General features: G+C 35.7%; 1 protein-coding gene across 1 annotated transcript in view; it reads left to right on the top strand.

Annotated features, from left to right (window-relative positions):
• Window positions 1-26,007, top strand: part of flt3 (fms related receptor tyrosine kinase 3) — a 127,758-nt gene that overhangs the window by 76,828 nt on the left and 24,923 nt on the right. The window contains exons 5-17 of the mRNA XM_039745500.1: window positions 176-305; window positions 2,344-2,492; window positions 8,605-8,729; window positions 8,824-8,962; window positions 10,780-10,948; window positions 15,552-15,658; window positions 18,865-18,973; window positions 19,475-19,659; window positions 21,147-21,253; window positions 21,332-21,464; window positions 21,594-21,698; window positions 22,829-22,939; window positions 25,043-25,196. Of these exons, the coding sequence (XP_039601434.1) occupies window positions 176-305; window positions 2,344-2,492; window positions 8,605-8,729; window positions 8,824-8,962; window positions 10,780-10,948; window positions 15,552-15,658; window positions 18,865-18,973; window positions 19,475-19,659; window positions 21,147-21,253; window positions 21,332-21,464; window positions 21,594-21,698; window positions 22,829-22,939; window positions 25,043-25,196 (1,723 nt within the window). The remainder of the gene's footprint in view (window positions 1-175; window positions 306-2,343; window positions 2,493-8,604; window positions 8,730-8,823; window positions 8,963-10,779; window positions 10,949-15,551; window positions 15,659-18,864; window positions 18,974-19,474; window positions 19,660-21,146; window positions 21,254-21,331; window positions 21,465-21,593; window positions 21,699-22,828; window positions 22,940-25,042; window positions 25,197-26,007) is intronic.

The raw sequence follows: 26,007 nt of genomic DNA, 5'->3' as shown, positions 1-26,007 counted from the left end.
CTGCTGCTGGAGTATGTGAATTTCCGCTTGGGTTTTAATAAAGTATCTATCTATCTATCTATCTATCTATCTATCTATCTATCTATCTATCTATCTATCTATCTATCTATCTATCTATCTATCTATCTAATTAAAAATAGTATATGTTATATGTCATATTTATCTATTTCAACAGCCTATCCAATGAAGCCATTGCTACGTGTCTACGAAAGAAACGAAGGATACTCACTTATTGTGCAGTGTACTTCTGAAGGTTACCCTCCACCTTCCATTCTCTGGCTTTCTGGTGACACTCCAGATGATAGGTACAGTATATTCATATTCATTCTTTTGTAGCAGAAAGATCTATATATATACATTTAGTTATATTAGTGACATGGGGTATCAAAGACATTCCCAACCACACTTGGCACAAGGGAGGATCAAATCTTGAGTGGATCACCAGGATATTACAGGGAACACTCAACCACACAGTCCAGTTTATTAGAAGTCAAATTTATTAGCAGTTTATCCAGCCTTCCTGTGTTTGATTGGAGAAAAAAACTGGAGTGTTCAGGGAAAAACACATATGGATACGAGGAGTAAGTGCAAACCCCTTAGACAATGACCAGGCCGAGGTTCAAACCCAGGCGTTTGAAACTGTGAGGCAGTAGCGCTAAGTATGTGTCTACCATGCTGCCTGAGTGAAAACATTATACAATAAAAACATATAAAACAATAGTTTGTGGTAGGCTTTTTTAATTTGTTGATAGCTGTTACAAAATATACTATAATACAGAATAGTGGATGCCAGTGCCCTTTAATGGCAATCATCACACTTCAGAATGTAGACTGGGGAGTATGGAGTTTACTTGTTCATACTGAGTTTCTTCTGATTCTTCTTCTGAAATGAAAGCCAGGGTGTTAGGGTAACTGAAAAATGTAATGCTCACCTAGTAGACAAGTCTTTTAACGTGCTACTGCATGCCCTGTGACGCAGTTTTGTTTAATAATTAAGAAGAATATTTAGCCATACTTTAAATTGTAGTCCCTGCCTTGTGCCTATTTCAACCTGGAGAAATTCTTTATCCCCTTAATCCTGGATTAATTGTTTTTGATATGAAAGAGTGTCAATAATTGACTTGTTTTTTGTAATTTACCGTTGAGACCGCCTATTAATTTACTTATTTCATTACAACTAAACATTAACTATTCTAGAATTCATTGGATTGAAATGCATTGAATTCTGTCAAATAAAACAATCTGAAATGATATTACACCATGCCTGTTTATAAGCAGGTAAATATATTATTATTGTTAAAGTTTTAACCAAATTTTAATTACTGATTTTATTATAGGTGGCACGGTGATGCAGTGGGTTGCGCTGCTGCCTCGCAGTTAGGAGACCCGGGAACTCTCTGTGTGGAGTTTGCATGTTCTCCCTGTGTCTGCGTGGGTTTCCTCCCACAGTCCAAAGACATGCAGGTTAGGTGCATTGGCGATTCTAAATTGTCCCTAGTGTGTGTGCTTGGTGTGTGGGTGTGTATTTGTGTGTGTGCCCTGCGGTGGGCTGGCACCCTGCCCGGGGTTTGTTCCTGCCTTACTCCCTGTGCTGGCTGGAATTGGCTCCAGCAGACCCCCGTGACTCTGTGTTAGGATATAGCGGGTTGGACAATGACTGACTGATTTTATTATGAATTATCTCAAAATTCAGTTTATGGGCAAAGAATGCACATAATTGGGCTTTAGGTCTGAAATTTTAATTTCAAATCAAGAAGTACACCTACATATCTACCATTGCCCAAATGATTCTCTTACATTCTACTTAGTCATGTTAGGTGAACATTTAAACTATTCCTCTGTCAGTATGGCACAGTGAACAGACTGTCACAACATCTATAAACTGGAGAAATGGAAGTGCTGTTTATACTTTAAAACATCTATCCATCCATTATCCAACCCACTATATCCTAACTACAGGGTCATGGGGGTCTGCTGGAGCCAGTCCCAGCCAACACAAGGCTCAAGGCAGGAAACAAACCCTGGGCAGGGCGCCAGCCCACTGCAGGGCGCGCGCACGCACCCACACCAGGGACAATTTACAATCGCCAATGCACCTAACCTGCATGTCTTTGGACTGTGGGAGAAAACCCACGCAGACACAGGGAGAACATGCAAACTCCACGCAGGGAGGACCTGGGAAGTGAACCTGAGGTCTCCTAACTGCGAGGCAGCAGCGCTACCCACTGCACCACCATGCCACCCCACTTTAAAACATCATACTTTTAAACTGTAAGATGTGAATCTTTCTAAAATAATAAAGAAAATAAATGGCTTAATTAATGTTGTTTTGAAAATCTGCAGGTGTGCCAAATCTGACGACAAAACGCAGACAGTAGATCATTCTGGAATGGTAGGGAAAAACATTTCAGGATCCCAGATACATAATGAAACGAGGTGGTGCTGTGCATGCAATAGATTAGGCATGGAATGCACCAGGCTGATTGATTTAGGTATGTATAACAGACAAGCCCATTCATTTAATCTGTGGATAGAAGTTTCATTTAACATACTGTACATTACTTTTGTCTTTATACCAGCAGTGAATACATACAGTACATTAGCAAACTAAAGTTACTCTGTAATTCAGTCCATTGTAAAACACATATGTCGATGCAGAGACTAGTGGCACAGACTTTCAGCTCCACAGATTGGACTTTTCTGTTTCAGTTTTTCCTGTATCTGTGGCGATTTTGTTCTGTTCAGACTCCTTTAAATGTCAAAACTAAACTGGCCGAGTCTTAGTAAGTATGTCTTGTGAGAAAATAATATTTGCCCTGGATGGATTCCAGCTTTACAGACTGGTACAAGCCCCACACTTAGCAATCCTGTTGTGGAAGAATCAACTTCAGAAAATGGAGAGATGGATGAAATCACAATTGTAACTAAAAATCACATGAATATATAACATATAAGTGCAATAGATAAATAACCCAAACCTGTGCTTTGTTTAAGCATGCACTTTTTAATAACTCCACATATGTAACAATGATTAAAAAGAAGTTATGAATTTGGCATATTAAAGCCTATCAAAGGGTCATTTGTCAAAGAATGTGTTCTGAAGTGTATTGCACTTATGCCCTGAAAACTTGTATTTTGTTATTCAACAACTTGTGTGTGGTCAAGTGTGTCAGGGGTCCATGGCAGTGCAGACTTTTGAGAAAAACAGTGAGGCAGCTCTAGTCCCAAAGAAGTTACCGTGGCTGTTCCTAATTAGGATTCCATGAATTGTTAGTGCACGTGCACTCACTGGGTATAAAAAGGTTTTCTGAAAAGCAAGAAAATAGAAAAATCAAGAATGATAAGAAGTTTGAATGGATGCAGCAAAAATAACCTCAAGGGAGGGATGAAGAGTGGCAGGAGGCAAGGCAGTTGAGAAGCCCCGTGTGGAGTGAAGGGAATGGTGCTCCAGAGGTGGAGTCTTTCCGCTGAGCATTGTAGAGGAGCAGTAGTGGCCAACTACACTGACAGTTGATCAAGCAGGACTCAGTGATCTCCATGTATGATGAGTAATGGTTGTGGTTTCAACAATCAAAGATGGATGACCATACTTACTGGCATCTCCACTTGCTGATCAGGCCAGTATGGTGAGCAAAGGAAATGGTGTTTGAGAGAGAGTGATGCACTGGGGCTTAAGTGGCAAGAATAAAAAAAAAATAGCTGGTTCTGACTCTGCTTTTTCTTGATTTTAATCTATTTATTGGCTTTTCTTATTTATTGATTTTTACCTCCATGAAGAGATGATTTGATTGTTTGTGAATAAAATGCAGTAGGCACTTTTGCACCAGTGTTGTTGTTTGTCCTCATTGTCCTAGAGACAGAAGATGCCAAGGCTTTGGGTACCTGAGGCATCACAATATGGTATTTAAATAAACATTTCAGTGTGTACATCAAAGTCTCCAACAATAAATCTATTGAGCAGCACTCTCTAGTCTAGAGATTTACTTTTCTTCAGTTTAAAATGTTATTCGTCCAACAGCTAGAAGAAAAAATTGGCCATCATTTTAAAAGTCACGGCTCCACCTGCTGGCATTGAGGGGCCTTGTATCATATAGCCAAGACCATATTTTTGTTGTTCAGTTTTTACTTTTCTGTAGGTAAAACACAATTCACAAGGTTATATTTAGAGTGAAGAGTAACATTATAAATTTTCATTTATTCTTCCATTTTTCTTACCTGTTTCAATTTAGGGTCACAGAAAACCAGAGCAACATGAAGTTAAACACAGGAACCAGCCTTGGATGGGATTGTTGTGTTATATAAAAGCACATATCCATTAGTCTATTATGAGCTTAATATTATAGTTAGAAAACTAATTTATACTCCATCTAGGCAGTAATACACTAATATCAATGGTCAACATTTGGTTTTTAGCTGTCAAATCCACACGGATGGTTGCACAGGCACATTATGCCTCTTATTTGAACTGCCAGTAATGTTCTCCCTGATATATTGTACCTAATGATTAACACTACCCACTATTGCTTCCATCTGCAGCGAAAAAATATACACAATAGAAAGGCTACACCTCCTGATATACCTGTTTTCCTACACATATGACACCCCCAATATTGACTATTGGGTTCTGTCCTGTTTATGATGTGCTTCTCTGCTTCCCGATCTCTACATTGGAAATAATTCTTCTTCTTCTTTTGGCTGCTTCTGTTAGGGGTTGCCACAGTGGATCATCTTCTTCCATATCTTTCTGTCCTCTGCATCTTGTTCTGTTACACCTATGACCTGCATGTCCTCTCTCACCACATCCATAAACCTTCTCTTAGGCCTTCCTCTTTTCATCTTGCCTGCCAGCTCTATCCTTAACATCCTTCTCCCAATATACTCAGCATCTCACCTCTCTGACTTTGTCTCCCAACCGTCCAACCTGAGCCAACCCTCTAATGTACTCATTTCTAATCCTGTCCATCCTCGTCACACCCAATGCAAATTTTAGCACCTTTAACTCTTCCACCTCCAGCTCTATCTCCTGCTTTCTGGTCAGTGTCACCGTCTCCAACCCATTTAACATAGCTGGTCTCACTACCGTCCTGTAGACCTTCCCTTTCACTCTTGCTGATAACCGTCTGTCACAATTTACTCCTGACACTCTTCTCCACCCATTCCACTCTGTCTGCACTCTCTTTTTCACATCTCTTCTACACTCCCTGTTATTCTGTACTGTTTATCCAAAGTATTTAAACTCATCCTTCGCCAGCTCTTCTGCCTGCATCCTCCCCATTCCACTGACCTCCCTCTCATTTACACACATGTATTCTGTCTTGTTCCTACTGACCTTCATTCCTCTCCTCACTAGTGCATATCTCCACCTCTCCAGGGTCTCCTCAACCTGCTCCCTACTCTCACTACAGATCACAATGTCATCCTTAATTATCATAGTCCTTTGGGACTCCTGTCTAATCTTATCTGTCAACCTGTCCATCACCATTGCAAATAAGAAAGGGCTCAGAGCCGACCCCTGATGTAATCCCAACTCCACATTGAATGCATCCATCACTCCTACCGCAGACCTTACCTCTGTCACACTTCCCTCGTACATAACTCTACAATAGAAATAATAATTTTCCTAAATAAAACAACGTATTACTGTTCAGTCATATCTTAAAAAAAAGCTGCCAGGAGCCATATGGCTGAACCACACACAAGGTCAAGAATGAACATTGATTGCATTGCTATTTGGACAACAGTTAGGAGTATGATGGAGTTAAGCATAATAGGCTTTATGAATTGCTCTTGGGATGTGGGATTTAGCTTTTTGGTGAGAAAGGTATTAAAGCTTTCACAAGTGGTTGAAAAATATTGGCTAGATATAGTTAAACTCATCTCTGTATCCAGCACTGACTCTAGAATCAAACTTCTCAAATAAGTGTGGTCTGTTTCTCACTGTGGAATTGCTGCACTGGAGAGGCTTTAGCAAAGTATGGAAATTCTCACAAGCCTTTGACAGGATGCAATACAGTTGGGGTTTGTTACAATGGAGGAGAAGGCCATTGGAATGCAACATTGACTGTTATATGTGGCATGCACTGTAGTCTTACTGGAAGACATCATACCTGGGGGCATTGTGATTGGGAAGAATTACTTGTCTGGTCCGAACCAAAGAAGTGATTTTTTTTTGGATTTCAGTGCTAGTTATGGATTTTCAACCACACAAGGATACTCATAAAAAGAACATTGATTGCCTTTCTAGTTAGGTTACCTGAAATGAGACTGCAAGAGAAGCTGTCAAATGAAGAAATAGGCCTTATATGTATTATTAGCATGGGGATGTCTCTGGATTTGACTGAAGGTTAGCAGCAAGCCAAAAAGGCAAGAACTACAGCAGTGTCTGAAGCAAAGGCTATTGATATCAAATGTGGATACTGTCAATAGATGAAAAGAACGCTCTGAAGAACTATTAAATCATAAGAACACATCCTCCTCCTTGGAGGCAGTGCCAAAAGTATTGATTGAGTGTAAGGTTCATCTATGTTGCTGAGGTCCCTGCAGAGATTAAAAAGTGTAGTCCCAAGATCACAAAATAAATGTGATCCCAATGGAAATGATGAAATCACAAAATATTGTGAGGATGTTTTTGCTAAAATACCTTTTTAATGTTGCATAGAAGTAGGGGACAGTTGGGTCTTGTAGACTGGTGATGTAGTCCCATTTTTTTAAAACAAGGTTAAGAGGATATGCTCAAACTGTCAAGGGATTACACTCCTCATCCTCTATGGAAAAGTCTCTGCTGGGGTTTTGGAATGGAGATTCCATCAGACAGTTGACCTCAGATTCAAGAGGAGCAATGGAGATTCCGTCCTGGCTCTGGATCCGTAAACCACCTCATTACCTATGTGAATATATTTTAGGGGGTCATGAGAATCCTATGCGGTGAGTTGGCGCCCTGCCTGGGGTTTGTTTCCTGCCTTGCACCCTGTGTTGGCTGGGATTGGCTCCAGCAGACACCTATGACCCTGTAGTTATGATACAGTGGGTTGGATGATGGATGGATGGATGGATAAGAATCCTGTATATGAGTGCTTTATGGATTTGAAAAATCTCATGACTTTTCATTAAATATTTTTTATAGAAGGTGCATTAAGAGTATGGGGCTAAGTGGCCACGACTACATACCTTTTGGTTCCTCCATTTGTAGAGAGAAATTTTATTCACATTAAATTTTGTTTGTTCAATGGACAATGAAAGATGTGTCTCATCTTTTTTTTTGTTCGTAATTTGTATATATAGTATGTAAAGTTGCAACTGAGGATTACAGAGTATCCAGTTTAGGAATTTAAGGATTACAACTGTGCTCTTTGCAAACAATGTTAGGGTGTTGGCCTCATCATACCCCAATATGCACTGAAATGGTATACAGAAGAGTGTGATTTGATTGGGATGACATTTTACTACTGCCCAATTTCTCTCAGAACAGAATGTCTAGATGACATCAGATAAAGAATGAGCAGCTGCCTCAAGTGAAGGAGTTCATTCAAATTACCTGAGGTCTTTGTCGAAAGTGAAATGAAAGGTGATTGTGAGATTGATCAATGAATTGGCAACACAGAACAAGTTTTTCAAAATGTGTTTTGGTGGTTAAACAGGAGCTAGGTACTCAGATGATATTAATGAGTCAGCATACATCCATAGTCACAGTTATGGTCAGACGATTTGTGTGGTGACTGAAAAAATAAGATCATAAGCACTTTATATGTTCTTGCTGTGCAGAGTTGCTGGGCCCATTATTTGTGATAGAGTAAGTAGCTTAGAAGTACTGAATACCTCAGAGTAGCATTTTTGCTAAAAACGTCAGGTGAGGTGGCTTAGGATAATAGTTAGAATGTGCCCATGTTTTCTTCATGTTTTCTTCTAAGGCAAGACCCAATGAGAGAAAACACAGGGGTAGGCTCAGCACACCCTGGATGGATTATATTTCTCCAGTGGACTTTAACTAGCAATCTGTACATTTACTGAAGCTATAGTCAGAGTGACAGCCACATTCAAACTTCCACATCTTTCCATAGTTTAAAATCATTTCTCAAAGTCGACTCTATTAGACCCTGTTAGGCTCCACTGTAGCTATCTTGTTACTCTGAATTGGATTAAGACTAGTTGAGAATATTATGTTACAGGGAGGATCATCAGAGGAAGACCAGGTGTGGAGGCGATAGGTATTATACTAATGACAAGGGAGTTTGGGGATGAGGAGTAAAGGGGAAAGGATGACTGGGTGAAAAGGTACATAAAGATAGAGGTGGCAAGATTGAGCCCTAGAAGGAGGCAAAAAGAGAATATGGTTAGAGGTGGTGTTGAATGATGTAAAAAGAATGGATGCCCAGGACAACGGAGTGTGGAGAAAACACATTTGGGCTAACTCGGGAAAACCTGAAAAACAGCAACATGGCCTTGAAGAACGCAGCGCAGCAGAAGCATCTAGATATAACTTTGATTGTGCCTTCAATCATTAAGGAAAATACAAAATTAATAATTAGTGTATGTTTTATTTATGGCATACTTTTATTAGAAAATTTGTTGAACACAATACTAAAGTTTTCATGCTTATTTTTTTAGGTCAACCCCTTGAACGTTTTGAATCAGAGCCTCACGTGTTTCTTAAAGTTGGAGATCCATTTCTGTTTTGGTGCAGTAATTACAATAATTTTCCTATAATCCGTTGTGACCATACAGAAAAAAAGGTAAAAAAAAAATAAAAATTGGATAACTAAAAAAGTAATTATTTTTAAACATTACACTAAACTAGCTTGATTTTAATATTTTTATCTTCATCAGTTACGTTTTATTGAAGAGCACTATGGAAAAAAAAAGATAAGATACATAGCATTTCAATCCCTTGCTATGGAAGACAGTGGGCTATATACATGTTTGCTTTCAGGAAACAAATCTAGAAGTTTAATGCTCTCAGTTGTGGGTAAGCAAAAGATCAACGGCTAATATACACTAACAGAAATATTTTTACTGTAAATATCAACTTCAAACTGGGGGTTGTGTACTATAAATTTGTATTTTTTTTTAATTTCTTGTTCAATTGTGAATAATTTTTTGTATACATTTTTTTGATCTTGAAACATGAGTACTATTTTATTCTTACTTTGTTGTTTGGTTTCATTTTAGTGTAACTGATATTTTTCTCATTATATTATTTGTTTATTTATGGACAATGCCATTCTGAGAGATATATTATGAGCAACAGGGCTCAGTGTTACCTGCCATTGCTCTGGATTTTCTCTAATTTCTGCTGCCCTTTGCTAACTTGTGCAAGAATTCTAACAAAGAAATAATTGTCCATCTAAATAATCAACTGTATTTTGCACTTCGAGATTAGACAAAAAAAAAAAAAAATTTCAACTCATCAGCAAATTCACTGACTGGATGGTAACTTAGCACTCCCCTAAGCAAACCTCATTTGTTTAATGATGAATAAAAATGGCAGCTCAGAAATGAATAATTCTTTCAAAGATTGTAATGTGTTTTATTGAAGACTAGCAAAAACCTTTAGAAATTCAGATTTTTAATATAACACAGACCCACAGCTAATAATCTTTCATCACAGCTGTGTAAGAAAGGTCCAGTTGCATGGAGGAATATGAGTATGGCCAATAACATAGTAAACACAAATGACATGCATTACTTTAAATTAGTGTTATGCAAGGTATTTAGCAGCCTTACATTTTATATAATCACCGTAATGGAACACATTTTATAGAGTTAAACTAAAGAACATTTCTGATTGGTGGGGCCTACATTTCTAGAAAAGACAGCATTGAGAAAATATTTCGACATTTTCCTCTGCCATGATGCTGCATTGATCTATAAGTTCTTTGAAACAGTTGATCAGAATCAAAAAACATTTACAGAAAAAACAAATTATAGGCTTTTTTCTGAGAAATACACATTTTTAATATATCCAAAACATAGCATTTTGTAGAAAAAAAAACCAATCTGGCATACCTAATGTAGTTGTGAAAGCAAGACAATATGTCAACATGATTGGACTTCAAGATGAGACTCTGTTTAATTGTCTAAAGCAAGGTGTAAGAAAAAATATGTGCTGCTTTAACAGCATTTTGAAATGTAATACTCCTCATTGCAAGGTGTCCTGTAATGAGGCAGTCAAAGAAATGGCAAGTCACTTTGATCCACGTTGTTCTTTTTTTAATCCTGAAGGGGCAGAAGAAGGGGGACTAGTTGCTGGGAGGAAATGACATCATCAGCTGTCACCTATCTTCTTCTCACCCAGTCTAAAAAGGAATGCATGAATGCTGTTACCGCAGATGTTCTTTTCCTCCCCTCCTTCCCCTCTGCCTTCACATCAGATGCCTCAAAGCAAAGATTTTTTGAAAAAAATGTTTATAGAAGTCCTTCTCATGTTTATTTAAAGATTTCAGTTGACTTGGACACAGGATTTTGGATCACATACTCTAGAGTAAGGTTTTGAATCATCATAGAACATACACAAAACATGAGAACAGATTTTTGACCTAACACAGTTCTGCCTTCATGATAATGATTTGTATTATTTTTTAAGAATTTTTATACAGTTATGTTTCAAGTATGGCAGCTTTTTTGCCTCATGACACATTTTGTATGTAAAATAGTAGGTCTGTTTAAAAATAAAAGCATTAGTATTACAATCCTAATACCTTCTATGCTGTATTCAAAATGAATAAATCCACATTCCAGTGGATATTATTTCTAAATGTGCACATCACTTTTCTTTCTTTTTAGAAAAAGGATTTCTCAACTCTTCCAAGATTATTCGGCAAAATGAAATTACTCCGCCTAATAGTATTTGCTTGAATGTCACAGTTTTTGCATTTCCACCTATTCAGTGCAAATGGATGTATAACAAAGAGTTATTTTCATGCAATGTTCAGGAACCTGCTTATGAAACAAGGTAACTTATTTATTTTTAATTGGTGATGGCGGGAGTGTTTTTGAGGCTGTCATTTAATCATCTTTAAACTGCTTCTTGATATTTCTGTTTTAGAAGGATGTATTCCTTTAGAGTGGATTTCTGTTCAGTAAAAAAGAGAAATATAAACCGAATACATTTATATAAATGATAACAAGTTAAGTGGAAGCTGATAAATCAAAAACTAATACAATATATCGAAACATGATGTGTCTTTTTGTTTATTTTTTGTAGACTAGGGGGCTTTGCCTCCTGCTGGCTTCGCTTGCCCACCCCCACCTCATAGGGGTGTGTCTCTGCTGGTCACGTCATGAAGGGGGGGGAGCTGAATGCATGCTAAGGAGATGTGGTCAGATCAGTTGCTGGCTTGCTGCTGCTGCTGCTACTGTGTTGTGTGTTCTGCTTGTCGCGCTGCGTGTCGATCATTTAAAAGCCTGTACAGCAGCTGTTATTTTTTCTCACTGCCTTTTCTCGTGGGACGTTAGAGTGTCTCTCACGAGACGTTAAAGTGTCTCAGAGAAAATCACGTATCGTTTCTTTCCAAGCCTTCCAAGATTTTTTTTTTATAATGGAGAGAAATGTAATTTATTTGTTCACCAAAGAGTTGCTAATTAATTAAATAACATATCTTTAGAATGTGAAACTGAAAAGAAAAGGAGCACCTGGAAAAAACACAAATACTCTACACACAGTGATGGGCCAGCAATTGAACCGAAGTCATTGGATCAATAAGGCAGCAAAACCTACCATTGTATCACCTGGTTACTTTAATCATCAAACAATAAAAAATGCAGATTATGCTGTACACTCATATTTTATCCCTCCTTATTTTACTCAAACAATACCTCTAGCAGTCATCAAACTTGAGATCACATGGTTTTAAATAACGTGACAGGCATCCTTTAAAAGGCAAACATTTTGCACATTTATGTCTGGAATAACTAATAATGTCGTTACTTGAAGTTTGTGGACATACATTATACTTATCTACCTATACTGAAATGATATTATAACACTTTTCACTTACAAAAGAGCAGAAACAGCTCTCACTAAATTGTATTCAATAAGTTTCAAGTGTACATTAGACTCAAAATTAAAACAACTGAACATGATGTCAAAGATGAGAAGGTTTGAGGTGGCAAACAGCTTTATTTTTATACAAATAATGAACTGTGTAAAAGGTAATACTGGACACAATCTTTCCACCAATGTCATCCCTAAGTATGTACACTCTCTTTAAATTCTTTAAGGATATAAACAGTGGTTACATTGGCCTGGAATGTTTAAAAACAGCATTCTGGCGCCCTCTTGTTTGGAAAGAAGTGATTGATTTGACAATCCATTTTCAGCAGCCAGAATCATATACAACTGTAAGTGATCAAATCATAATACTGCTAACGGTACTATTCTGTTACCATTCCTGGGCAGGGGTAAATTTACTGTGAAACTAATGAAGCTTAACTCCAAGCCCTTAATCCCAGAGGGACCCAAGAAGCACCTTTAGTCCACATTGCTCAGAAGGTTTGCATTTCTAATGTATGAAAATTTGTTTTTAAAAAACAATAGAATTAATAATATAGTGTTACTCAATATAAAAATAATTATTTTAGTAAAAATAAAAATGAAAAGGTTGATAAAGTATCATGTAGGCTAGCCGTAAACAAAAAAATGATCAAATTAAGGATGTTTCATTCTAAATATATTTAATATAAAATAATTCTAAATACTTTAAAACACTATTAACAATTATGACACAAATTCATATTTTTACTAAAATTATTACTTAAGCTATCCGTAATCGAAAAAATGAAAGCATATTTCATTGCTTACAGCCAGTGTGAACATTTCGGTACCTTTTCATGTACATGAATCATCTCATAAAACCCTAAAAATGCTAAACATATAATACTATTACAATAAATACTAAGAAGTTAAGCAAAATGACACATTTTATTGGCTAACTAGAAAGACTACAATATGCAAGCTTTCGAGGCAACTCAGGCCCCTTCTTCAGGTAAGATCTTGTAATCTGTCTAGTTAGCCAATAAAAGGTGTATTTTTTGTTTAGCTTCTCACTACATCCATAATGGTTAACACTGTACAACACCCTAGTATTACAATAAATAGTAACAATTTTACCTATGTACAAGTAAAATACAGTAAAGATTAAAAGGTAAGAAAAAATCTTCTTTGGTAGATACAAACAGCAGATGACATCATAACCACAAAAGAGAGCCACTGAGAACGCAATGCCATGATTGAAGAGCACTTTAATTCTTTACGCACATTGTCTCTAAAAAATAACAATAATAAGGAAGCTCTCAAATGTCAAAACTCTTCATGAATATGTTTCTAGAAAAAACAAAAAAGGAGACAAATCTCATTGGTGGTTGCAAAGGGGACTCTGTAACAGTTCAAGCTCCAAAAATGTAGGCCTCTCTTTGTTCCTTTGAAAGCTAATATGACATTAGAAGTTATTTGTGTAATGGGGTAGTGCCTGAAAGGACACCTGAATCACAGCCAAGTTGGCCATGATAAAAAAAAGGCTTGCAGCAATATAATTGTGCTAAAATCAATAATAATTAAGTCTTCTTTTTAACTGTTTAGTTCAGCCCAACCCTGGTCAATGCAACTCAGTGTGTCTTATGGAGATAGATAAAGGAGGAGGAGCAAAGGGGAAATTACATTTTGGGCAAAAATCTAGGGGGAACTTATCCAGACAATAACATCATGCAACTATCAAGGGACAATGATTTGGGTTTTGTTTGTCAACCCATTTTCTCCTTATTGCAAGGCAGCAGCACTACCACTGCGTAAGCTCTTCCTCCCTACTTTATTAAAGAAAATGTGCAAAGCATCTAAGCTAGGACTTAAAACAATGGAGCAAACTTCTCCTTCATCAAATGTGTTCTCCAGTGTTGGAACTCTGTGAGTACAATGATATACAATGTATATACATATAACTATATATATATATATATATATATATATATATATATATATATATATATATATTTATATATACAGTATATATATAAAATATATATACTAGCTATCCACTGTGGCTCCAGCAGTCAAACAGGACAGTGAGGAGGGACCTGCCTGGCTCCCTATTCCTGATGTCATGCTTCCCCTTTCCCTCGGCCCGCAGCCTGTCTCGGATTAGCGCGAATATATCGCTCCTGCAAGCGAACTATGTTTCTTAGCTTGATGAGAGAAGTTGCAAAATCAACCGGAATGTTCAATCAAATTATAGAAAAAAACACCATCTAAATCCATTAAGTAGTTCTCTTGTTTGCTAGCTAAGTGGAGGTAAGGAACGCTCTAAGGCTGGTGTGTGAGTGAGGAGGGCCCCACCACCCTTCCTTTGGACCACTGCGTGTCTCTCAGATTCGCGTAAATAAATCGGTACTGCAAATTAACTGTGATACATAGCGCAATGAGAGAAGTTGTAAAATCAATGGTCACACAAATTACAGAGAAAAACCTGATCTAAATCTGTAGTTCTCTTGTGAAAAGCGGAGAGATGTTGGATTTTATATATATATAGTTATTACCTTATTTTTAAGAATGTTGGCACAGTGGTTAGCACTGCCCCCTCACAGCTCACAGCACATTTTTGGCAAAATAATCAGTCCAACAAAGTTGCCAGATGCCTCCCTAGTCCTCAGGGACATTTAAAAACCATTGCACTATAACAAGCCACCCAAAACTAGTTTAGTTCCTCCTTCCCCACTGACTTCAATGCATTTCATAGAGTTTGGTGAAGTTTGCCAGATGTTTCTGTGATTTCACCAAACTCATTCTGCAGGGTTGACTAATCACTGCTTGCTAATAAAGGAGGTTTCACACAGTACTAACTCACGGGATGTATTTACTTTTTCATACATGGCTTATTTTTAACAAAGTAAATTCTATTACACATGTGTCATATCATCTAAATTTATATTTATCTAAGTTTAGGACTGACTGAGAATTGAGAACTTTTCAACAAGGCAACACTCATTATTTTCATTAAATAAACATTCTTTGTATCTAGTGTTCTGTTCAGCATGGACTTAGTTTTAATAACAGAGACAGAAAATGTAATTATGGAAAAAAAAATTCATGTGGTAGAAATTTTACACAACAACTACTATGTTCATAGGGATAAAATAATGCAATTTAGGAAAATCTGTAGAAAAAGAGCAGCCTGATGATGGATCAACACCAATAAACATACCTGTTATTAAGTTTCATATGGATTAAAAGACATAATGGTTTTCTGTTAATTTAATCTCTTAAAAAGTTTTTTAAAAAATACCTTAATTGATGAAATGCACAAGATAAAAAATGTTATTCAGTTTTAAACAGAAACAAATCCTTATGTTTAAAGTATTGTTTGGACGAGGGGAATTTTGTCATGCACATGGCTGTGTTTTTTTTCCACCACTACTATTTGCTGAGTTAAATGCTAAGTGTCAAGGAAATGGACAACAACAATAAAAGGTCAAAACACAGATGAATTAAAAATGCATCTTTGAAATCTATGCTGTTCTTTACTGTAACTAACATGGGGATTTCATTGTATTTTCTTCTACATTAGGAGGACATTTATTTTCTGTCATCATCACAATATTCCCGGTACCTATGTATTTTTGGGTGGGAACCAGGAATTCAAGGTGAGGGAACAGCTAGACTTGTATGTGAAAGGTAAGAGATATAGAACAAATACTGTAAGTTCTTTTTTAATTTTCAGCAGTTTTCTAAATTAGGTTTAATACTGAATGAAGCAGTAACAACAACAACAACATTTGTTTATATAGCACATTTTCATACAAACAGTAGCTCAAAGTGCTTTACATATTAAAGAATAGAAAAATGAAGGACACAATTATAAAACAAAATAAATCAACATTAACATTGAATAAGAGTAAGGTTCAATGGCCAGGGGGGACAGAAAAAACAAAAAAAACTCCAGACAGCTGGAGAAAAAATAAAAAATAGTAGAACAGTAGACAATTTTCTTCTTAGTTTTTAGACAAGGCTGTCCTTGTTGCACATTAAATGGAGGAGATAAGTAAGAAACATGATTTATGTCTTAAAACTGTCATAATAATGTAATAACTGCCTCACACCTCAAATAATCTGGCTCCATTCTTTGGTCTGGTATTTGCTTGTTCTTCTGACATCCCTAGGGGTCTTCACACTATGCTCTAGTTTTCTCCTCCACATGTTAGTTTGATTGGTGGCTCGAAATTGGCTTGTTATGAGTGAAGTGTTGGTGTGCACAGATGTGTAGTGAGTGCTGCTACCAGAAAAGTAAATTCCTCCAACATGTAATTAACTGGCGTCATCACGCTGTTATTAATTAATTTACTGAAATCTTTCTTTTTCTTATTATTTCAGTTTTTCTCTTTAACAAGAAACTACCAGCACAAATATGTAACTGTTATAAAGGTGATATGTTGGTTATAACTTTTAACAGCAACAGCATCAAAGTAGGAAGAGTTTCAAAGCACTTCTGAAAGAAAAATGTGTGCAGTCCCTGGTATTATTATCGAACGATATAACACGCTGAGGAAAAAATTGTGTAACTTGTTTTTATTTTTTTGTGATTTAATGTTATTTATTTCCAGACTTTGCAGAATAATCTCCAGTACTATTTTTTCACCCTTCAAAAGTGTAGATAAGAAAACCAGATTTTTTTTATTATTTATTATTTACTTCACAACACAAACACAAACCATTTGGTTTTCCTTCATGTTCTTCATTTTACTTTTACATCTGAAAGCTGTGCAGGTGAAATGGAGTAGTAACTCTAGATTGGTCTGGTGTGTGTTTGGATATTTGCATTAATGCACTCTATGATAGAATGAGACCAATCCAAAGATAGTCCTTAGGTTACACTTGAGGCTACACTCTTAAAAATGAAGGAGCCACAGTAGTTTTTCAGACGTGATGTCATAGGGTAACCATTTACTTAATGCTTCCTGAAAGATGCTTTATTTATTTAGATCCATAACAGGCTCCATAAAAATCCATGAACAGTTGGTAACAGCTTGGGAAATATCAATGGGTTCATCATTTTAAAGAGATTCTTGCTGCATGTAATAATTCAGGATAAGCTCAGGTTTTCTTGATCTATTGTATCCTTCATGTACTATACTACTATACATTAAATATTTATATTTTAGGAACCTTTTCAAAGCCCAAAGAGCCAACTTCATATGTAAAGAATGTTTCCCAGAATGAAATGGTAACTTTTAAGCAATGGAGTAATGAGGAACCACACAACCCAATAAAGTGCCATTAAGGAATCATTAATTTTAAGAGTATAACAGGAGAGAATGTTCCTCTTATGACTCTCTGTCTCAGTATAACATTAATAGCCCAGCATGCCACAGTCTCATGTATAGTAGGGCAGAGTGGACTTTCACAAAGGAACACATAAATATTGCTTGCAATGTACATATGGGTATTACCATCAGGGTCTACATATTTTAAAATACATTGTAGTATTCCAATTGTTTTTCTCCAAGTTAGACTCGTCATAACTTACTTTTATTTCCTATTTAATGATATTTGTGGTCCTTCTTTGATGATGTCATCAGTGCTACTTTCCTGTTGCAGAAGTTCTGCTACACATGTGCAAACTGGTTACATGGCAGTCATCATATGAGTTGGGGATGCTTCTATACTGAGTTTAATCAAAGGAAGACTTGTTTTTACTTAAGAAAATCAAACAATAAGCATGAAATGTTTCAGATTTATAACTTTAGCTCTCTCATGGCTATAAAATAAAGTTTGAACTTTAGAAATGTGGTCACAGTTGAGTAGGAACACAAGGATGTCATATATAATAAAGAATAAGAATTCTTATTTATCTTGATTCTTCTAAAAATCAACTACCTTTTATCCTTCTTTTCTTTTACGTCCCTTGCTGATTTATAGGAATTCATTACAATAAGTGCTGTACAGAACAGTTAAGTGTACAGTAAGCAATACAACATTTCATATTACATTCAAACTCAACACCACCCCCAGCTTCTCTGTGTAGTTCTGAAAATGAAATCAGACAACCCATTAGGACGTCAGTGAAAGATATTGAAGCATCTTACAGGGACTTACTATGCTGACTCAAGAAATTAATAAATCCTGGCAAAATTCTTGGAAAGAAATCTTGTATAGTTCCTCAAGTAGAAAATCAGATTTTTTTTCAAGTTTTGCACTGTGTTATACTTGGTGGAATGTGCTGAGGTGAGAAACAAACAATGTGGTTTAAAATGTAAGAAGAGATCCTTCACTATGCAGAATTATCACATCTAGTCCTTCTCTGAACCCTGTTATTAGCAGATTACTAGTAACATCAGCTCCAACTGTCTGACATGCAGGGAAAGATTTTTGTACTCAATATGGCTTGAATGTGGGCCACTCAAAAACACAGGCCCAAGAAAAGCTGGTTCCTGACTACATCACCTAAATTTAATGGCTTGGCTTGGTCTTTCAGATAAAATAAGTTGATATAAGAAAATGCAGTGTATGTTTGTGAATGTTTCAACAGGGATTGTAAAAATCCTGTTTAAATATTTATTAGTTTGAGATAATGCAGTTTCTGTCATCAATAGAAAGAGAGCATTGGGGATGTCTGGCATGTGTAATTTAACAAAATTTCTTACTTGCTTATAATTTAAAGAAGTGGGTTGCTAGAATATTCAGTTCAAGAAGGAGATGTTCAAAGGAAACAAAGTTTTACCAGTATCTCTAAGGCTCTTTCATGTATTGAAAACTTTATATGTTAGGGAGTGTTGGAAAAGATAATTAGCATGCTTGGGTCAATGATTGCCTATTTAAGTGCCAGCTATAGGATCAATAGAAAATCCATGGCTAACCTGCTTAATTGCTTTATTTTCCTTTAGCAACACCACACATCAGTATATCATTTGAAAATGACAGAAAAGTGGCATGTATTGGTGAAAGTTATCCTGAGCCAGCTTTAACCTGGTTGGAATGCCCTGAAGAGCTCAAGTAAGTCATTAGCACCAAAATTTCTTTAAATACGATCCAGCATTCTGTGTCCAGCTTGCAAGGACTGTCTAGAAATGAAATTAATGAACAACATTCTTCAATTGACACATTAGAGTAAAGGGGCAAAATAAAATGAATAAAATAGAATGATTCCAAAAGTTGCTTTTCCATTTACACTGTTTCTAGAAAGTTAGTTTGATCACAGTGACCTATTTTGCCATTATTTTTTTTTTAATTTCAGTGTTAAGTGATATTAGAACAAACTGATGTACAATATATTCCCATCGTGTTCACGTGGGTTTACTTCAGGACTTGTGCTTACTCCAACAATGTAGGTCTGGATGGTCTCATATGTGTGCACTGACACAGAAAGGCAGTTGGTGCTGCTGCAGTCGAGACAAGTGACCTGAAACCAAGTTGCGCAAGGTTTAAAATGGATACTCCAGGACGTAAAATATTCAAGTTTTACAGATCCTGCTTTCTGATTATCATTTTCTTCAGTTGTAGTGATGAAACATCTTGGAAGAAAATAAACGTCAATGGGATTGCATCAGTAATTGATGGGCAAGTTTTTGGCCATAAAAAGGTTTCTAATCTACTGGACCTAAATTCACTGAGTAAAAAACACTGGATCAGATGTTGTGCACAAAACGATTATGGTTCTTTTTGTCAAAATGTTGGACAAGGTAAGTGATTTATTTAGTCTCTAGTCCCTACTCAAAGAGTAACTTTGTACATTACTGTCCAATATTTTAACTATCATAATGACACCTAAAGTGAGTACAATGATTTTTCCTAACCTTTTTATAAGAATTGATAGTTCACTTTTTTTTATCATTAAATGATAAAACGCATAACAGTCCATCATTTAAGGTTGATGACATAAAAAGGAAAGAGCCAATAATGGTACAAATCTGCTTTGGAATATACTGAATGCCAGTAGTAGGGGTGAACATTTATGTGCTTGTGAAGAGGTAGTGCTTATGCCATTGTGGGAAAAGTGCAGCTTTTCTGTTCATTTTTTTTGAGTGTATGAACTGGAGACCCACCTACAGGTGTATGCTGCTGATTCTCTTAACAGAATAGGAAGCAGCATTCCTTAGAAAGGAAGTTAGAACAGGGGCATTAAGTAAATCCAGATATGCATAGATACAGAAATGCTGTGGTCACTAGATACCAAAAAAAAACCTTAACTGTATATCAGCTGGATTTAAGCTTCCTATTCCACAAGTACAAATAGTACAACAATATTCATTCTGTCTGTTTTTTGGTTTGTGAAGCGGCATGCTGAATTCATTCATAACTTGAAAGTTGGTATTCAATGGCATTTTCCACACTCTTGATGCATTTACACTGTAGTTATAGCACAGTAGTGGTGCCCGAGAGTTCTAGTTCCTTCAAATGTTTGCATTGAGTTTTTGTTTTTTCTTCCGGTTAGGTTCATGTATGCTTTAAAATGTGATCTGGAAAAAAGTGACTGGAGTGAGTGTGCACTGCAATGGATTGACCTTCCATTCAGGGTTGGTTCCTACCTTGCTCACAGTTTAATTAGGCAGGTGTCAGCTCTTCTGTAACCCTGTCATAGAAAGAAAAAACTAGGTAAAGAATTGTGCCAGCCTAGAGATTATCATGAGCAAAAAAAAAGCTGACCTACATCTCAATTTTTGGCCTTCATGGATTAATGTGGCATCTCTAATTAAGACTTTGAATGGAACATTTGTTAAATAATACAAGAAAACATCACATAAAATTAGACATATCCAGTGAACATAAATTATAAAGATGATTCTTTATTTTTTAGAGATTTGGAAATAAAGAACAAGATAGAACTGAAGTAACAAAATGGAACTTTATACTGTAAATGCTTTCAAAGTCTGCATGCGTTTATTGTAGGAGTGCTTGTGTTGTTAAGGAGTTTGAGCCGCCGTATTACCAGTTCAGTTGTCATTTCCAGCTCACTGTGTGACTCCGAGCGAGTCATTTAACTTGTCTAAGAACTAACTATGAAAAGAGTGGAAACAGTTGAGGTGGATCGTGGATAAAAGCAGCTACCAAAAATATGATAATAGTAATGTGCTTAACACCCTACCTTGCACAGTAAGAATACTACATAGAAAACTGCTTTAACTTTTAAGGCTATTCTTATATTTTGCAATGTTTATTTTTTTGACAGCAAATTTGCCACAGAAGAGTGAAAAAACATTATATTATGCAACAGTTGGAGTTGGTGTGCCTGTAGTTATTCTTCTGTTATGTTTCATGTACTATAATGGCAGAAGGGTAAGAAAATGTTTTTGGTATCATTTAGCTTACATGAAATAATAATTTCTAATCACTACTTTGTTGTGCTTTTTTTAGAAACCAAAATATGAGAATCAAATGCAAATGATACAATTTATTGGACCCTCGGATAATGAATACATATATATTGATTTTCGAAACATTGAGTATGATACAAAATGGGAATTTCCAAGGGAAAATTTGAAACTTGGTGAGAAGTGATGTTTAAATAGTGTACCACATATATTTTTGCAAAGTGGTCCAAAATATTTAATTTAAATTGTTTGGCAGAAACTTTTAAAAATTAAATAACACTACATGCATATCACATATTTTTTAGGAAAAGAGCTGGGTGCTGGAGCCTTTGGGAAGGTAATTGCAGCCAATGCTTATGGCATCTGTAAACCAGGAGAGTCTCTACAAGTAGCTGTGAAAATGCTCAAAGGTAAGTAACTACAATATAAGGCTTGTGTATTTCATTCATTATTTCAAGAAGTGAGTACAATTACATGAAATATATGCTTGAAGAAGCATGAGAGCTCATTGTCACATTCTTTTATATATGTTTATACTATTAAAGACATCTTTCTAAACATATCGAAAATAATATTGACTTTAAAGGCAGCTATATCTATCTATCTATCTATCTATCTATCTATCTATCTATCTATCTATCTATCTATAGATAGATAGATAGATAGATGTTAACAATACAGATTAATAGATAAGATGTTATTATAGATAGATAGATCCCTCTCCTCCATTGTCAACTAGCTGTAGTTCAGCAATAATTTTAGCAAAAAGATATTGATAGCTTCCATTTATTTCAATGGGTTTGGAACTGCTCTGTCTTATTTTGGGTTTAAACTAGTCTGTGCATGCAATATGTAATTAGTAATTTATAAAGCTGTAATTGCTTTTTACCTGTGAGGTTGTTGCAGCTCTCTAAGTCAACATTCAGTGAAGAGCGACATACAAAAATAAACCAAATTACATCAAACTGAACATGAAAATGATTTCAGTATATGAATAAGGTGTTGCAATAAGCACTTTTGTAAAGAAAAGTGATTTTCTCCTTTAAAATGCAAATAAGAAATTTCAAGGAATTTCCAGAGATTACATTGAATTCTGGAAGTTAAAATGATTCCTTTCCTTTCTGAAGATTGGAAAAAAATGCAGCTCTGCAAATAATTTTTAGTCTGTAGACAGTTGTATGGAAGCATTGCTCAGAAAATAGAAACAAAAATGTTTTTAACTTTCAAACTATAGAAGGTTTATTTTTTCCTCAGATTATTGCTTTGCATAGATGTTTAGTGTATTTTCTATAACATTTGCATTTACTTTGTGAATCCCTTGAAAAAGTGACACAGAAGGCAGATACTGTATGCATTAATAGTAAGTATGATCAGATCCTAAATTTTCCTGGACCTTAAATAACTATTATTCATCCTCGTTTGATCAAGAAACTGAATGATGTGCCCTTTATCATTTTGTCTAATTTTCTTTTAAAATTTTAAACATTTTCAGCATTTTAATTTTACTTTTTTAACAATTTTGCTATTTGTTCTTCCACAGATAAATTTCAGCCTTCTGAAAAAGATGCCATCATGGCAGAACTGAAAATGTTAACACAGATTGGGAACCATGAAAATATTGTTAATTTGCTCGGAGCATGCACTGGGTCAGGTATGATGGGACACTCACTCAATTTAATATTCACTGATTGCTCTTTTGCAAGGTAACATGTCGTAAACAGGGTCTTTCATATCGAAGGAAGGATTAAGAGTCGTTGTGTTTAAGATGGAGCCTCACCCTTTCCTCTGTCTTTTCTTATCTCCCTTATTATGTTTATTGTATTAGTTAATTGGTTTAAATTTATGATTGAGCCTGAGGGGTGAGTAATTCCTCAGCTGTGCTAATAATTATAGAGTTGTAAATTTAGTCTTTGGGGTTTTGTGTATTGTTTTGCTGTTTTTGGATTAAGTTTTTGATTATTATTGTCCTTTAAGATTATTCTTGCTGCATTCATTGTTATTCAAAGGTTGTGGCTTTTGTTTGGTATTGGAGTTTTGCCTATTCTTTTTAATTGGCTTTCATTGGCTTTTCTGTATAGTTTTTGTGATTATTAGTTGCTTTATTTATTTCCATTTTCTGTTATTGTTACTTGTTCTCTATATTAAATTCATAATGAAATCTCATGTCATTAGATCGATTTACAGTTTGTTTTGGTGGAATCAGGTATGATTTGCACTTGTGGTGGGATTTTCCATCATTGTTGGTAGGCAAATCTTAACAAGAGTAAAGCTTCCCATATAATGTAACATCTGATTCTTTGGATTACAAACTTGGACACATTTACTATCAAATATCAATTAAATTGTTAAAGATGTTTGTATTGTCAATAATGGGTTTTTCACTAGTCTCTGACTAAGCTATTTTGTTTAATTTTTGAAGGCTTGCTGGATCAGTGAGAAGTTAAAACTTTCCACTTGTGGAATTGATCATTTGTATGAAAATGTGCTATATAAATAAATATTGTTGTTGAATGAGATTGGTTTAAGAATGCAAATTAAATTCCATCCATTTTCTAACCCGCTGAATCCGAATACAGGGTCACGAGGGTCTGCTGGAGCCAATCCCAGCCAACACAGGGCACAAGGCAGGAACCAATCCTGGGCAGGGTGCCAACCCACTGCAGGACACACACAAACACACCCACACACTAAGCATACACTAGAGTCAATTTAGAGTCGCCAATCCACCTAACCTGCATGTCTTTGGAGTGTGGGAGGAAACCGGAGCGCCCGGAGGAAACCCACGCAGACACGGGGAGAACATGCAAACTCCACGCAGGGAGGGCAAATTAAATTTTAAAATTATTTTCATATTGTTTGCCATTGTCCAGCATTGGTTGCTATTGAGTCCCTTTCCATCAGAACCTTTATGTACTTCCTCAAAGAAAACATGAAATTATTTTTTTTTCTCAGCCACTCTTGTAAACTACATTGGGTGAGCAATATATAAAAAATATCTTTTTTTGGGTGAAATAATCCTTTAAAACACAACTTCCAAGTAACATTCAAATATACAAATGACAAATTTGTAACAGCTATATACAGTAAATTGTTTAAATTACTAATGTGTCTATAAAATGTAATTCAACAGTAAACTGGTGCATTTCCATAAAGTTGTTAAAAGAATACAGTCTGAGTACACTGCTGTCTTGTTTGCCTTTTAGCAAACAACTAAAGTGTGTGTATGTCTAGTTTTATACAATACTTTTATTTCTTTCCTTCTTTCTTACTCTGTAAATATATTTTCAGTACTTTTTTATCTTGCATTCACTTTTGAGGTGTGTCTTTATTTATGTTGAAGAATATTTTGGTGTTTAAAGAACATGGCATGTAGAAAAGCAGCATTTTTCATTTGGCCAACACAAGGACTATATAGATTTAATTATTTGAAAATTTCAGAAGGTGGTGAGAAGATACACTGATTCTCACATTCTAAATGACCATGTGCGTCACTCAGTTAGAGAAAGACAATGAAAGTCCCTGAAATGTTGTATTTTGTTTGGCACTAATACAGATTTGAGAATGCAGAATAACATCTGTTGGGATTCCCTTATATGCAAAATTACTTCTATGGATGAAAAATCTGGCCTCCCTTTGTAATAAAATGATCCCAAATTATTCAAATTTAACATATGATTCCACATTTTTTGTTTTTACTTCAGAATCAATGTAGATACATTTAGAACAAGTGATCACTGTCCTTCTCTTCTAATAGGCCCAGTTTACCTGATCTTCCAGTATTGTCAAAATGGTGACCTTCTCAACTACCTGAGGAGCAATCGAGACAAATTTCAGAAGACATTAGCTATTGTTTTAACACAGAATAGCCTCAGTTTATATCACAATATTCAGCAGGATCATATTTTAAGGTATGTTGTTTGAATTCACATTTATAAAATGTAGATGGTATAGAAAGAAAGTGGCTAGCAAAGTGTGTGTGGAATTTGATATCCTCTTTCCTTCCAGAGACATACAGGATAAGACTCTTAAGTTACTGTCATGAGCACTCTCTGGCATTTGGGAGTCATACTTATTAAAGTTGTGATTCATTATATTTTTTATTTATAATTAAAGCTATTTTGTTTATGACATTGCAATAATGTTTTGGTTTTGAATTATTTTCATGGATGCCGCCATTTTGTTCAGTCTTTTGGTGGTCACAGCCATTCTGTTTGGGATATGGCAGCTGGTTGTGTCATGTGACAATATCTGAACATGATGTTTGACATGATGGCAGCACACAGTACATAGTGTGTATGATTTTGATTTCAAATATAGACAGGAAATTGAACATTTACTATTAATATGAAGTATTACTTCATGTCAGGGTACTTGTTAACCATTAGGTCCTTCTGCTTTTGAACTTCTCAACTTTGAGTTTTGTTTTAGTTTTGTTTTGTTATTGGAGTTTGTTTTACTTTTAATTAAGCAACTTTGGCCTGTTCATTCCACTATTCTTTTGAACAAACCTGTAAACGTTCTTTTGGTTCTTATTATCTTTACTTTATTTGTCCATTGAGGACACACCAATTTATTACAGTAGACCCAATAGCTGAGTTTGTGAAGGTTAGTAAGTGTGCCCTGTGATTAATGAACATCAGAACCAGGATTAGGTATGTTCTTGTGCTAATGCTGACATATCAGAGTCTGCTTCATAAGTCCCTTTATTGAAATAAGCAG

This window comes from Polypterus senegalus, chromosome 2 (genome assembly GCF_016835505.1).
Source record: "Polypterus senegalus isolate Bchr_013 chromosome 2, ASM1683550v1, whole genome shotgun sequence".
NCBI classification, from domain to species: domain Eukaryota; kingdom Metazoa; phylum Chordata; class Cladistia; order Polypteriformes; family Polypteridae; genus Polypterus; species Polypterus senegalus.
The sequence above is the reverse complement of the archived record's forward strand: the minus strand, read 5'-3'. Positions and strand labels throughout refer to the sequence as shown.